The sequence below is a fragment of the Lampris incognitus genome, chromosome 17 (genome assembly GCF_029633865.1).
Source record: "Lampris incognitus isolate fLamInc1 chromosome 17, fLamInc1.hap2, whole genome shotgun sequence".
NCBI lineage: Eukaryota > Metazoa > Chordata > Actinopteri > Lampriformes > Lampridae > Lampris > Lampris incognitus.
The window spans coordinates 14,899,696-14,915,131 of NC_079227.1; the positions used below are offsets into that span (position 1 = coordinate 14,899,696).

Consider the following 15,436-nt stretch of genomic DNA (forward strand, 5'->3'; position numbering starts at 1 on the left):
TATGTTGAAAATGTTCTGTCAGCTGTCTGAAAATAAATGCTGAGTGGATTTGTACCTTCAATCATAAAAGATTAAATTCTCTTAAGAAAATTCAATAAATAAATAAGGCGAGTCTTCAAGTCACCTTGTTCTTTTCAGAGTTATCTGCCACCTTCTTGAGATGGCCCACCAGGAACTTAAGAGTGTGATGGTAGTGGTCTGGGAGATCGTGGATCTGTGAGAAGCGAGGCGGGTAGACAAACAGCACAAAAATGGGAATAAATGTAGGGGGGGGGGGGGGGAACACAGAAGAGTTACCGATAGATAGGACGTGATGTAAATATTGTCCTGTGTACGTTCGGGTGAGCTCAACATGACAACTTTGGAAACAGAATCTGTCTGATTCGTATGTTTGTACATACTGTACAAGTTGTGTGACTTGGTGTGATTGTATGAGAAATGGGGGTGAGGATTAACCTGTCATTAAGGTCCTGTCCATCAAAAAGAATTTTGTTGAATTGGCATATGGGAACTTCAGAAGTCTTATCAATAAATTCTGGCATCCCAGAGAGCACCCACACATACCTACATCCGGCTTCCCACCTGCAGACACAGCCAATTGTGTCTGTAGGGATGCCCGACCAAGCCGGAGGTAACACGGGGATTCGAACCGGAGATCCCCATGTTGGTAGGCAGCGGAATAGACCGCCACGCTACCCGGACGCACCCTCCTACCTTCTGACCTACATTAACTACACTACACTCACATTAGACCCAAGCTTGATCTATATTTCACCCAACATTTTAAGACTTATCTCAGGTAAGAAGTAAAAATGAAATATGCCTTATGCAAGCATGTATAAAGGTTTTCATTATGAATTGCTATATATTCATTGTGTAATATGACTATATCCTCTAAAATGCTGGGGGGGGGGGTAAGTAAACAGAAGTAGCATGAAGATATTTCAACTTCATGCTATTTCTATCTTCACTATTCAGCACTCAGTTTTCATTTGATGCCATGATACATCTTTAATGATGGGTATGTTTTGAAATTAATCTCTTTAAAACCATACGCAAACTCACTACATCATACTGTTATCTCTTTTGAGCTCCACATATAACGTACCAGTTTCTTCATAGTTTTCAGCCTGTCCCTGGTGTCCTCTATCCTGTTGGCTTCGATGAAATCACCGTACTTTTCTGCAGAGAGACGGCTTGTCCAGTTATACTGCACAATTCTCTAAAAATATTACTTATCAACATTTTGCTTCCATGTTGGAAGCTGCAAATTTATCTCATGCAGCCTCCTAAATTAGATTTTCTTGGTTTTTTGGGTTTTTTTTTTTTTTTTTTTTAGATTTCTTGGCTGAGAAACCAAGACTAAGTGTAATTTGCATTGAATTTGCACTCATGAATTTATCCACTTTTATCATTTATACCAAAAATTCTGTATGCAACACCTACCGTCGGTAAAAAGTGGCTCAGGCAGTTTTCGGAAAAAAGACTTTAGAAGGCTGCTGATCACGTTCAGGTCTTGCCATCTCTGTGGGGAGGAAAGAGGTGGGGATTGAGGATTTTTGCTCTCAAAATATTTTCTTTTTTAATTGTTTTATTCCTGAGTTTGAAGAAGCTTACAGGACATCAAACAATTATTTTTTTTTAATAAAGTCATGAATGACCTCACGATATCGCTAAAAAAAAGTTACAACATGGAATTAGTTTGCTCAATTGACTGACTGATTAATTTTTTTTTTCTTCCAAAAGCAGACTTCCAGCTTTTTGAAATTATACTGTACGAATGAGTTTGCGGTACCATTTTACAATAAGACTACCCTTATCAAGGATTTATAAATGGTTTATATATAATTAGGTTATTAATTACATTGTAAACACTTTATAAATCATTAATAAACAAATTGTAACAGTTTTCATGGCTCACTATTTGGAAAGATCAAGTTACTTTTGCACTTTTTATCTATCTATTCTGTTAAATCTCAGATCTTGCTAGTCGTGAGCAGATCTTGCTAGTCGCTAGCTAACTCAACAATGAGATCCGAGGCTTAACAGCACAGATAAACGTGGGCTCACTATTTGAGCCTTTTTAACTAATGTGTCGGAACAGCTTATTAATGATTTATAAAGTGTTCACAACCTAATTGATAAACTAATTATAAACCATCCTTTATAAGTACAGTCTTATTATCAAGTGGTATCGATTTTGCCATAATACAGGAACAAAGGTGTGATAATATACAGCAGGAAATAGAAGCCTTACTGGCAACTCGTACGCCAACACACACCCTGTTGTATTTTCCATTTTCAGGAATCTGCTGACGCTCTTAATCCAGAGTGATTTACATTTAAAATACAGTGCGTCATGCTTTAGAGTAGTTAAGGACATTTTACTAGAGGCGGTGGTCTCTTAAACTGTAGCTCTGAAGTCATGCCTTGTTAAAAACTTGATTACACACTTTTATATTAATTAGCACCGCCTAGTGGTTATGAAGGGTGTTCCCCAGGTGGCAACGCCCGTCAAATATTATTCAATAAAACAAACCCACCCTCGTCCCAGCCACACCCACCTCCTCAGCGGTGTTGATGTCCATGCCCTTGTTGAGGTGCTCTTGGAGGTTTGACACCATTGCGTTGTTCCCCGGCACTCGGTAGATGCCTGTGTACTCCAGGCCAGAGGCCTCCACTATCCCACAGCACATCTCCACTATCAAGGGGACAAACTGCAGTGGGAGGTAGGTGGATAGGTATGGGTTGAAAGAACGAGGGAGGAATAGAGGAAAGACAGGAAGGGGAGGAGGAGTGAAGGGTTTATAAGTAGAAAAGAAGATGAGGAGAAGAAAGAGAAGATGGCGTTTCATGAGGCACTTCATTGTGACTTATTTTTAATTTTCATTGTGAGAATTGAATAAACAGCATGGTAGGGTAAAATACAATGATACTTGATCATAGGAGCGGGAATAGAAGAAGGCAATCAAATATTTACATTGGCTCAAGATGAACTTTGATCGATCTGTATCATACTGACAGCATGGGTGGGTTTGATTTGGTTCCACACAGTGATAACTTCGTTCTATAAGGTCTCGTATCATTTTTACAGATTAAATTACTTCTTTCGATCTGGTGCATAAGCTTGTGTCATTTTGTGAAATGGTGAACAGAAACCGTTCATTGTTAAGCCTACTTTGTTGTTGAGAGCCGGCTGACAGTCTTCCAGTCTGATGTCAAAGGCCTTGGGGCTCCCAGTTTTCTTTGCTTTCTTCATGATGTTGATGCCCCACAGTGCTTTGATATCATCTGAACATGGGTATAAAGAAAGACAGACATACAACATGTCCTTTACATCTAATTTTGCCTTTGATTATGACATTTCCTGAGCCAGGGACTGAGCCAAACAACTGCAGAATGTTGAACATACCAGAAGGTCAGTACAAAACAAGCTAAAACAAGCTGGCAGCGTTTCTCAACTCTCAAAAGTGGCTTTTAGTTTGTTTTTTTGGGGATAGAAAGCCACTTTATGTTGTCATTTTATTCTTACAACAAATAGTATCGTTACAACTAATTTGTTCTCTGCATTTAACCCATCCTATTGTGTAGGAGCAAAGGGCAGGTGCAGCACCCGGGACCAACTCCGGTTCTTCTTTCCATTGCCTTGCTCAGGGGCATAGGCAGGAGTATTAACCCTAACATGCATGTCTTTTTGATGGTGGGAGGAAACCCACGCAGACATGGGGAGAACATGCAAATTCCACACAGAAAAGGACCTGGGACGGCCTGGGGTTCGAACCCAGGACCTTCTTGCTGTGAGGCAACAGCGCTCAGCACTGGGCCACCGTGCTGCCCAAGGTTTGTGCAAAACACTTGACAATGTGTTATTTATTACAACATTCCTAAGACAAAGCTGAAAAATGTTTGCAATCGTGCATTGACCTGGTAAGTCATTTGTTTTGTTTGCATTATGCTTTAGAAATACTGCCATGTAGTTTATTGCAACTTTGTTTCTGAATTAGCCTTGATAAAATCCGTAGGTGGTCATTGTGTAAATAGCACAAGTCTTCCTTTATTATAGCCGATTACAGTATGTTTCCAGGACTTTGTTAACTGGCCAGCTGTGGCAAATATTTCCAATACCAACCAGTTTTCGAAGAGCGATTGATGGAGGCGTTGTCGGTCTTTGCTAGGAGGAAGGGAGGCATCATGCGGTGGGCCCTGGGAGAGGTATCTAGTTTGTTGCCCATTGGACTGTACAAAATGAACCAAACAGAATTAGTCAAAACACAAGAAAACACATGGGAACAGCAGTCATAAGGTGCTGCTTGGTAATGAGATTTTCAAGTAAATCCAATAAACAAGAGGTCCAAACAAAATCTGAATTTCAAGCAAAATTCAACTATTTGCTATTTATTGTTCAATTTAAGATATTTAAGAAAGCTCCAAATACTTGTGGTTACATGCCACTGTCAGGCTTCTCAGCCATTACATTATAGCAGTTCCTCCAAAATGAAAACATGTTTGTACAAAAGTGGAAAGTCGCGTGATTTCACTTGACCTTGCGAAAGTATAAATGAAAACTGGAGTTTCAAGACTCCCAGTAATACAAAGATGAAGTCAAATGCTGTGATGAGTGAATATGTTGTTTTAAATATAATTCAAGAAACTGACCTCTGTTTTCTGTAGTCATTCAACTTCTTGTTGATGAGTGCTTGCCTTGAGAAACCAAGCTCCTTCAAAAAAAGGCAAGGTTTAAATTAGTGTGTGTGTGTGTGTGTGTGTGTGTGTGTGTGTGTGTGTGTGTGTGTGTGTGTGTGTGTGTGTGCATGCACACCTGTAAGCTTGTATGTGAGTGTGTGTGCATACATATTATGCACACCACACAATCTGAGATGAGAGAGATGGATGGGAATGAAGAACTAACCTCATTGTCAGTCTTGCTGTTTTCTCTGATGACCTTTATCCAGGCCAGCATGTCGTCCCTGTCTTCAGTCTGCAGCAGGTACTCACAGAAGTCCTGGGTGGTCAACCTCAAGGTGTGCTTCCTTTTGGTTTCGCTGTAAGCAATGTCAATCAGGCAGCCACGGATGCTGATTGGAGGATGCTCCTCCTGACTGGTGCCTGCCCCGGCCCCGTGAAGGACGGCCTCCCGCTTGTCTTTGTAGAGGAAGAGCGAGTGGGACCGCAGTACTGAAAACACACGCTTCCACGGTCGCATGCCGCCACCAACTTTCTATAGATGACATTATTATCAACAATTAACTTGGTATCAAATACCAACAGGCACTGCAAGGACAACAGGAACTTACAAGTGCAACAAAAATATTATTTTAGACCTATAATGGAGAGAACACTGCAATCATTGTGCCAGTCTACAAATATACATCTAGCATTAAATTGCTAGACAGTAGATGTTTGACCACCCACATACCCATTGTGCTGTTGTAGTAGATTAAAGGAAAACGTTGGTATTTTTAACCCAAGCCCTATTTTTCTATTGTTAGGAGTCGAACCGAGTGATGGGTGGCGGAGTCTTTTAAACTGATTCAGTATTAAGCAAGGGAGCGTCAGCTAACTGCTGTGCACCAAGCTGCAATGTAATCCTTCAGGTCAATAGCAAATAACATCCACTACAAAAGCTCTCTTTTGGCACTAACAGACTCAGAATGTGTCTGAAAACACTTTCCATTATGAGAAGACAATCCACATACAGTCAGTCAGCACAGTGCATTTTTATGCATTTTCTTTATTGCAATTCTCTCTCACGCTTCCTCTCTCGTCTTCCTGCAACAACTCACTCCTCACGGGATTAAAGAGCGAGACTTCTGCTCCGTGTTGGAAATAGATTGATATCTGTATAATTCAATGACTGACATTGGGACTAAGGTGCTTGAGACTCCTCTCATAACAATTTGACCCTGTTAGTGCCAAAAAGAGCTTTTAGTGGGTGTTATTTGGCAAACACTGATGCCCCAGAGGATTATATTGCAGTTTGGTTCGCGGTGGTCAAATGATGCTAGCATGCTCAATACCGAATTTGAAAGAATACCGGAGATGTTCCTTAAAGTTAGAACCAAGATGATTTTTAGAGATACCCATATGGATGGGTGTGTGTCCTCCATTGTGTCTTACCTTGCCCTTCTCTGTGAGGATCTGTTTGTAGTGCAGCCAACCCTCCTTGCGAACGTCACTGAAGGTGATGGTCCCCAGTTCAGAGGTCGAATGGCGCTTCGTCCTGGCCTCTTCTTGGGCTCGCAGGCTCTCAAGAGACTGAAACACAAAAGATCATTTTTGCTCGATTAATGGAAAATGAATGACATGGGGGTATAAAGTTATACAGGTAGTTTAGAAGGTCATACACATCGAAGTAAGTGTTAGATCGTCTCACCCCGTCAGTAAAAAAGCTCTTGACTCTTTTTGGTAACCTCCTGTTGAGCAGAGAGAAGACAAGTTTAAAAACCATCACTTGTCTGAAGTTGGCATTTTGCAAAAGGCTATGCGCTCAGCCCACTTTATATTCTGCTATAGAAACTCCAAACAACTGCAGTTGGATAAACTGATGTTCAGTTATACGTTCATTACATTTAAAGTTAGACTTCGAAACTTACGAGAACACACGCCCCTCCTCCCTGAAAGTATTCAGGCCCTCATCACATGACTTGGAGCGCTCCGTGGTGATGGCCAGCAGGTAAGATGACCGGCGAGCCTTGATACTGCCTGAGGTAACCAAAGGCAAGTACAAAAGAAAAAAACATATGGATGATGGAGAGATAAGGGTACAGGGGGTAAAAAATAAAGAGTTGTGAATTTGTAGTGATAAGATTTGTTATGTGAAGAATATGTGAATGTGGCAGGGTGGGGTGTTGGTCAGCTGTCCTGAGGTAGCCTAATTAACGCAGGACATTTAAACTGTTTCCACACCGCAAACGAGGACATAGCAGAGGTAGGGAGAAAGGTGAAGGCTGTGCCAGAGACTGGGGCATTAAATTGCTAGACAGGGGGTGTCATGGTTAAACATGAAGTAAAGGTACAACTTGACATTTTGAATTTTAGTTGGTTTTGCTTTTAATCTTTTTTTTTTTTTGGAGGTCTGGCAAAAAGAAAACTAACTGAACTATGAATGAGTTTGATTTCAAAATGAGATCATGCCAACCATTTTGAAAAAGGAAATGTCTATTCTCACAGTGACAGAGATGTTCTTCTATCAGTTCCTAGATTTACAGAACCGATAGTGGCTATCCTAAGCACCTGGTCAACAGAATCACATCTCACTTTTATTCAGAAATGTAACTCGCTTTCACTTTAAATGTCCATCGTATTAAATGAGAAACCCGAAGACGTTTCTCTATAAACGATTTATAGGGCGTTTTGATTAAGAGGCCTTCAAAATGTCACCATATTAAACTTGACTTTATGGCTCAAGTTTAATACCTTTGAGGGGATTCAAAGTATGGGGTTGAGACGGGGCGAGAAAAGGTCAGTGTCACTCACTGCAGTCCTGAGAACGGAGTTTGACAAAGGGGGAGGTGGAGGAGAGGGTGGGGGAGACAGCGGTAGAAGTGAAGTCAACCACAGGAGAAGACTGGACACTGGAGGTGGACGCCACGGTGCAGGCCGGCATGTGTCTAGCCCAGGAGTCAACACAAGGACTGGTGGGTTCATCTGTGGGGTCAGTGTTAGAGGTGAGGGGACGAGGGTGAAAAGGTGAGGGATTAAACTCTGAGGATACAGGTGACCGGTCCTCCAGCGGTCAAGTTACTTACAGCATTTGGACAACGGTACGACCACATACAAAGAACTGAAATATATGACCCACGGATGCAATGTTACACATATAGGCACAAACAAAATGCACCGGAGTTATGCACACACAGTTATGAAGACATGCAAGACACACAAACAGCACACAGTACTGGTGGGCTTTAAAACCAAATCACTGGAGTTAAAAGAAAAGGGGTATTTTTCAACCTAAGCCCTGTTTTCCAAATATTAGGCGTTAAAGTGAGTGATGGGTAGCATAATCTTTTAAATTGATTCTGTATTGAGCAAGCTAGCATTAGCCAACTGCTGCACACTGACCTGCAGTGTAATCCTTCAGGGCAATAGCACTTCGTGTTTGGCAATATGGAAAATGTTATCCTTTTAATCACATGGCATTAATCATTGGGATCAAAATACAGCATAGCGTTTACTTACATATGCAAAAATGTCTGTTGGCGCCAAAAAAGAGCTCTTTTAGTAGACGTTATCTGGTGAGTGCTATCGCCCTGAAGTATTACATTGCGGCTTGGTGTGTTGCAGTCATCTGACGTGAACTTACTCAATACTGAATCACTTTAAATGATTCAGCTACCCATCGGTCAGTTTGACTCCAAACAACAGGAAAATAGGGTTTAGGTTAAAAAATACTGACGTTTTCCTTTAAGATGGGGAGAGCTGCAGATACAAGGACACTAACCTATGAAGGGAATAGAGGACAGGGAGTCTTGTGTGTGCTGTGCCAGGCTACCGTTTGCCCTACGGCTGAGGCTGGAACCTCCACTGACAGGGGAGGGGGTCCCAGGGGAAGGCAACCAGGTAGGGGGCTCAGGTGCACCGTACTGGGGATGTCGAACAACATGGGTGGGGGTCCGGCGCCCTGATGGCGGCTTCTGCCTCAGGACCACCTCATGGTTGAGAGGGGGGTGGGAAAGCACCTCCCTCCCTTCCCCTAACCTGGCCCTCTCCTCCTCTGATGTCGGGAGGGCTGGAGTCGACTGCGGCCGGGGAACCATAGCTCCCTCGCTGTCTGAAGAGCCGCCTTTGCTGCTGAGGTTCCAGTTAAGCTGGGGGCCGCTATAATTGGGCTCTCGGAAGGAGTGGGCCTGCTGAAGGATGTGGTCAGCCTTGCGGCAGAAAGAGGGGCTATAGCTTTTGTAGCCCACCAGCTCTTCCTCTTTGACTCTCCTGGTTTGGGGTTCCGCTACCTGCTGACCAGGCTGCCGGCCAGTAGGGGGTGTTGAGGAGGAGGTTGTGACAGGAGATGTCGCCGTAGTTTGGTATTGCTGGCCTCCTGCAGGTTTCTGGTCTTTTCGCTCGCTGCCTTTTACCTTTTGACAGCCTTGCAGACTGTGATCATAACGCGGTGAGACCAGTGCAGAGGCCTGTGCCAGTGTCTCCACTGAACGCCCATAGGTGTGTTCGTACTCTGCATAGGCTGCTAACAGGCTCTCTGAGCATGACCTGCTCTCTGGTCCCGATAAGCTCCCCCAGCCCCCCAGCCAACGGGAATCATGGGAGGCGGCAGCTGCCCGGTGATGGAACAGGAGAGTCTCTCGTTTGCGGCGATCTGTGGCGTTTCCAGAAGCTGCTGCAGGTCCTGGGCCTAGTGCCAACCCAAGCCCCAGTTCGACTAAACGGTCCTGAGATATACTGCGGTGGCGGGGGGACATGCGCTCGGCCGCCTCTGCCTGGCTGTAGTACCAGTCGGACAACGCTTGGTGGCAGAGGGCGTCAGTGTGGGCACGGGAGGAGACAGGGAGGCTGTTTTTCCGCGGTGGGGGCAGAGTTGCTGAAGCAATGGCCGCATTGTGATTGGCAAAGTGAAAGTCCAGTGTGCTGATGGATGAGGAAGAGCGACCCCGGTGCCGCCCCAATGGGCCATAATGGCTATCAGCATCCTCGGGTCCCCCGGGCCAGCCGGAGGTCTGGGTAACAGTGGCACCAGTCGAGCGGTTGTCCAGCTGGGAGGTGTTGAGAGCCGGGCTGGGCCAGCAGTGCCGGTTGTCCAGGGGGCTTTGCTGGTTCTGACTGGCAGTGGGGCTGGGCTTGGTGTAAGGGTAGCAGAGGGGAGGTGGCTCGGGGAGGTCCTGGGCTCCTCCTGTGTATGGCTCGTTGCCTTTCAGGTAGGCATCCTGGGAGTACGCCTGAGGACAGAAGGGGGAGATTACAAGATGTAAAAGAAAAACCCCAAGATAAAGAAAACAGAGAGGTGAAAAACAGATGGAGGAAAGGGTATAGAATATGTCGCATGCCTCTACTCTATGCAAGCCTCTACTTGTTACTTTTTTTTTTTAAATCTCAATATCTTGCTAGTAACTTAGACAATTACAATGGAGAAGGGCGGACAGGCAAGAAAAAAGAAGAAAGGTAATACTCACACTTACCAACTGCAACACATCCTCATCTTTTGGCATGATGGAGAGCTCCAGAATGTTCTCACTAGGAAATCAGAGAAATCCCCATATCAATCAAACTGCAACTGCATTCAGCCTGTTCACATGTTCTGTAAGCTATATTAAAAACTGAAAGTATGTTAGTAAATAACAATATGGCTCCCACCTGTTTTGGATGAGGGCGATAACTTGAGAGTAGGTTTTCCCCAAGACACTCTCCCCATTCACCTTCACCAGTCTGTCACCTGGAGTACACAGAATATCATTTCAAAGTGCATGGTAATGTGAATCTAAGTGTGTGTTTTCTGACGACCCAAACGCCATACATCCTTACTTCAACAAGAGTAACACCGCCGCTCAGAATCAGAACCAGAATCAGAACCAGAATCATGTTTATTGGCCATGTACATTTGCACTACATGGAATTTGATGCCGGTTTCGTCACTCTCTCAGTGTACTTAACATAGAATAACAACATTACAACACTTGTCTATATATAGCTGGCGCCATATCCTTGTGATTTTTTGGGGGGGGGGGGGGGATTTTTTTGATTTTGAGATACTTTATTGAGCCCTGTAGGGAAATTACGCAATTTTGTCATAAATGCAGCTAATTTCCTGAAGAAGCTGCTAAATCTGTGCCGTGCTACATTTGCATGTAAATGTGTGTGTCCTGCAGTGTTCACCTGTGTTACTCTGTATTTGCTTGTGTGTGTGTGTGTGTGTGTGTGTGTGTGTGTGTGTGTGTGTGTGTGTGTGTGTGCCTATGTCCTACCTGTACATAGTCCTGCTTGCTGGGCGGGGCCATTATCCCTGACACTCTTCACAAAGATCGTGTCCATTGGCTCTAAACGAGATCGTTGACAACCTGCACAAACACACAACACAGCGATGATTTAGCTATTGTTAGATTGCGCCACCAATATTTCCTGTATGGAAAACATAAGCAAGACCAAACAAAGTCTGCTCAATCATACGACCCATGCACATCCTGGCTAAGTATTTTTTCCAGAATCAAAAGGAATAGATGGAATTTTTCTTAATTAGTCCCCAGGGAGACCTTTCCCGGACATAGCGACACAACAGTAAAATAAACATACATATTCCATTCTCTTCATAAATCACACACAAGTTTGCCCAGAAACCACCATATTTAAAGGACGTAATCAAACAGAAACTGAATGCTAGCCAATATGAAGAAACCACGGATGTGGGCCCGAAGCCAGGATGGTGCTTTCTGTTTAAAGAGGGTAGTTCAAATATAATTCAAGCAAGAACAATGATTTGAAAAACAATAAACAAATGCTAACTTGGAGAAAGTTTCCTAAGAGATGTAGTCAAGTTTCCAACAGTTGTCAAGTGTGAGTGAATCACAATTTATTAGAAGTGTGACACTCACCTTTTCCAGTTGCATTTCCATTTTCTTCATCCTGTACCCAGAAACGAACAATACGATAAATATTATTATCGTAGGAAGGTTTCACTACAGGGAAGACCATAGCTCTAATGTGGACAAAACACCACACACACACACACACACACACACACACACACACACAATAAACAATGCTCATAAACATGCATGTGCAGATACGCACTTACATGCAACCACATATACACATGTACACGCACAAAAATCATGCCCACACTTGCCCTTTTTTGCATTTCAAATAAGTAGACACAAACAGACAAACACCCATACACACATTTCTCACACCCTTCACTCTTAGCCAAGTCTGAGTGGCCCAGCTGACTGGGCAGTTTGGGAGGTTGCTGAGCAACCACAGCACTGACCTAGCCAACTGACTGACTGGCTGGCTGGCTGACTGACTGGCTGGCTGACTGGCTGACTGACTGGCTGGCTGACTGACTGACTGACTGACTGACTGACTGACTGACTGACTGACTGACTGACTGACTGACTGAATGATGGACTGACTGATCAGCTAGCTGGCTGACTGCAGGCTAGGTCTAGCTGGGGGCTCTGAGGCTTCGCTGAGCTAGCTCATTCCTGGCTGGAGCAGACAAAGACCTGGGCTTTAGACACACAGGATGGAAGTCTGCTGCCACAACACCAGCTACTCTCTACTCTCCACAACTTCCACCATTTCACCAGTCAACTAGGATGTCTAGATGTGAAACATCTTAGGAACCTAGCTTCAACTCGCTCACTCACAAACTTAAGCTGTGTGTGTGTGTGGGGGGGTTACAATGCCTCCAAAAATGTTTGTGAGTGCATCTCCAAATATATGCTGTTGCAAGACGTTAAAGATTTTTCTTTTTATTAACATTATAATCCTCACTGGTAAAAACATTTCCCAAATATATTTTCCCTGCACTTCCAGTACTACTCTCTCTTAGCTTCTCCCTCGTATTCTATCACTTGGTATTATTGCCCATGCAGTTTCGTTCCAAGGCAGGATTTCACAGAAACACCAAAGAAGTGCATGGAGCCCTTACTAGATCAACCCAAAACCATGACCCTCAGAATTAGTGAAACTACGCTAGTTTTTCTGTCCATTTGTGGCTGTCAAATAAATGCACAAACAGATACTGACTCAGCACCAGACTTCTGTGTTGATTCAATGTAATTTATACTGAAGCCCTAACACTGACTTTTGGTTGGTTTCATGTCGATTTGCTGTATTTCGGATCCAGATCTGGAAAAAAAGCCCCCTCCAGTGAGGAGCCTGTTTACCTTGAGGTTGATGTGGAGAGAAGATTCTGGTGGGTAGACAATGAAGTGGCGCAGCGTGAAGCCGAATCCTTGCGAGTTTTTCTGGAGGAGAAGGGTCCGCGGGCCCTGCCATGACATCCCCTCCACCTCACCCGACGACAGGGGCCGCCGCCTATTCTCGTTGGTCGACACCAAGCCATCTCTCCGCCCTTTAGCCTATCATACAGAGATACGTGGTGAGCTTTTTCCCATTTTTATCAATACAGTGCAGCAGCTTTCACTTTCAATTTAGCGGGAGGTAAAAAATAAAAATAAAAAAAATCAACATCTATTTGCATTTTATCAAACAAAAATGTACATGATATGATAGTATGATACACATTAATGGAGAAAATGGTATTAGCCTATGAAACCCAGCATTGTGACTTGTGTAAGTAGGGAGTGCATTTTAAAAAGGCATATGAGCCAGTCTGTAAAGGGTTTTGAGATATATGAATGACAGAGTGGCTTAGCTGCCAAAAGCCTTGGCTAATTTTTTTCTTTTTGGATCCCCCTCTCCCCCTTTTTCTCCAGTTGTACTTGGCCAATTACCCCACTCTTCTGAGCCATCCCAGTTGCTGCTCCACCCCCTCTGCTGAGCCGGGGAGGGCTGCAGACTACCACATGCCTCCTCCGATACATGTGGTGTCGCCAGCCGCTTCTTTTCACCTGACAGTGAGGAGTTTCGCCAGGTGGATTTAGCGCGTGGGAGGATCACGCTATTCCCCCCACTTCCTCCGCCCCCTCCCGAACAGGCGCCCCGACCGACCAGAGGAGGCGCTAGTGCAGCAACCAGGACACATACCCACATCCGGCTTTCCCACCTGCACACACGGCCAATTGTGTCTGCAGGGATGTCCGACCAAGCCGGAGGTAACACGGGGATTGTTGGTAGGCAAGGGAACAGACCGCTACGCCACCCCGACGCCTGACTAATTATTACAGATAACAAACCACAGTAAGCGAACAGCAGAGTGACATATCGGGCACTGACATGGGCAATGTGACTACACAGACCAACCCCAACAAAAATGCTTTTGCATACGTGCGTATGTATGTGTGCGTGCATGCGTATCTGTGTGCGTGTGTGTGTGTGTGTGTGGGGGGGGGGGGTTCTCCATTCATGAAGGACTAACCCAACCCTTGGCATAACTCTGTCAATGCTTGGAATGTGGTTGGGGCTTCCTCTCCCCCAGGAAGAAACTCTATTTAATCACATTTACCACCGTCAAGCCAACAATGACTGTTAAAAATACGAAGTGGCCCGGCTATTTTTAACACTTATGGAACAAGAGGAACTTATTAGACCTCATAAACACACACCTGGAAAATTGCGTGCACAATAGAGAGTCGAGGGAACGCACACTTTCCGGAGGGAGAGATGAAAAAACATCCTTTCATCGTTATTTTCTAGAAGGGTTGAGCCAAGGCACTGCATGCAGAGGCCGAGTTGTACGAATGGTTCAATACAAGTCAATACCGATCGCAATTTAGCTTTCTTATTGATCAGTATTGATCCAGATCCTTAGTTCAGGGTTCTTACGTCACCGTTTTTAATCACATCACGGAATCTGATTGAATATTATATATCAACCATTAGAAACACTTAGCATCCCTCTTTGTAAAAAAAAAAAAGGTAGTCGACCAGAAACACACAGGAAGTAGGGAAGAACAAAACCTCTGACTCTTCATCTCCACCCTGGCAAAAAAAATCACATACTTAATCTTTATTTTTAAAGTGTACTACTATAAAAAAAAAACTAACTTTGGGGGACTAAAAATGTACTAAGAGGTATCTTTGGGACTAATTTGGCCCATGTTTTAGTTTATCGAGCATACTTGTAAGTGTACTTGTAGTTCACTAAAATATCCCTGTATGCCACTGGAACTGAAGTGTACAGAAATGTATTGAACAAGTACCCTATTTTTACCTTTACCTTTTGCAAGAACAACAGAAATGAAATTAAAGTACATCTGCATATTTTTAAAAAAAACCGAGATATACCAAAAGTACACTGAAGTAAAATGTATTTTTTCTAAAGGCATCGCTTCCTACAAGACAGTTGGCAACCATCTCAATGGTTTACGTGAGGTTTTGTTAAATTCATCCTCGCTGCTGCCTTTTCCTTCTGATTTACATAGTAACACACACACACACACACACACACACACACACACACACACACACACACACACACACACACACACACACACACACACACATTTACAAACCCAAACACACAGCCCAAACAGGTGAGAGAACCTGCATCATCGTCTTCCTCGATTTCTCTCCTCAATATGACTTTATTCTTTTTCTGCCTACAACCACCAGTCACTCTCTCTCTCTCTCTCTCTCTCTCTCTCTCTCTCTCTCTTTCGCTTTCTCTGTCACACACACACACACACACGCACACACACACACACGCACGCACACACACACACACACACACACACACACACACACACACACACACACACACACACACACACACACACACACACACACACACACACACACACACACACACACACACACACACACATTTACAAACCCAAACACACAGCCCAAACAGGTGAGAGAA

The 15,436-nt window shown here is 44.0% G+C and overlaps 1 protein-coding gene across 1 annotated transcript in view; it reads right to left on the minus strand.

The window, feature by feature from the left end:
• The window catches only part of LOC130127436 (rho GTPase-activating protein 23-like), a 30,074-nt gene that overhangs the window by 8,676 nt on the left and 5,962 nt on the right, over nucleotides 1-15,436 (minus strand). The window contains 18 exon segments of the mRNA XM_056297072.1: nucleotides 125-214; nucleotides 1,109-1,182; nucleotides 1,447-1,525; nucleotides 2,565-2,717; nucleotides 3,179-3,291; nucleotides 4,130-4,236; nucleotides 4,657-4,718; nucleotides 4,910-5,218; nucleotides 6,118-6,255; nucleotides 6,374-6,413; nucleotides 6,594-6,702; nucleotides 7,477-7,647; nucleotides 8,444-9,890; nucleotides 10,125-10,185; nucleotides 10,306-10,384; nucleotides 10,914-11,006; nucleotides 11,538-11,568; nucleotides 12,837-13,031. Coding sequence (XP_056153047.1) covers nucleotides 125-214; nucleotides 1,109-1,182; nucleotides 1,447-1,525; nucleotides 2,565-2,717; nucleotides 3,179-3,291; nucleotides 4,130-4,236; nucleotides 4,657-4,718; nucleotides 4,910-5,218; nucleotides 6,118-6,255; nucleotides 6,374-6,413; nucleotides 6,594-6,702; nucleotides 7,477-7,647; nucleotides 8,444-9,890; nucleotides 10,125-10,185; nucleotides 10,306-10,384; nucleotides 10,914-11,006; nucleotides 11,538-11,568; nucleotides 12,837-13,031 — 3,351 coding nt within the window.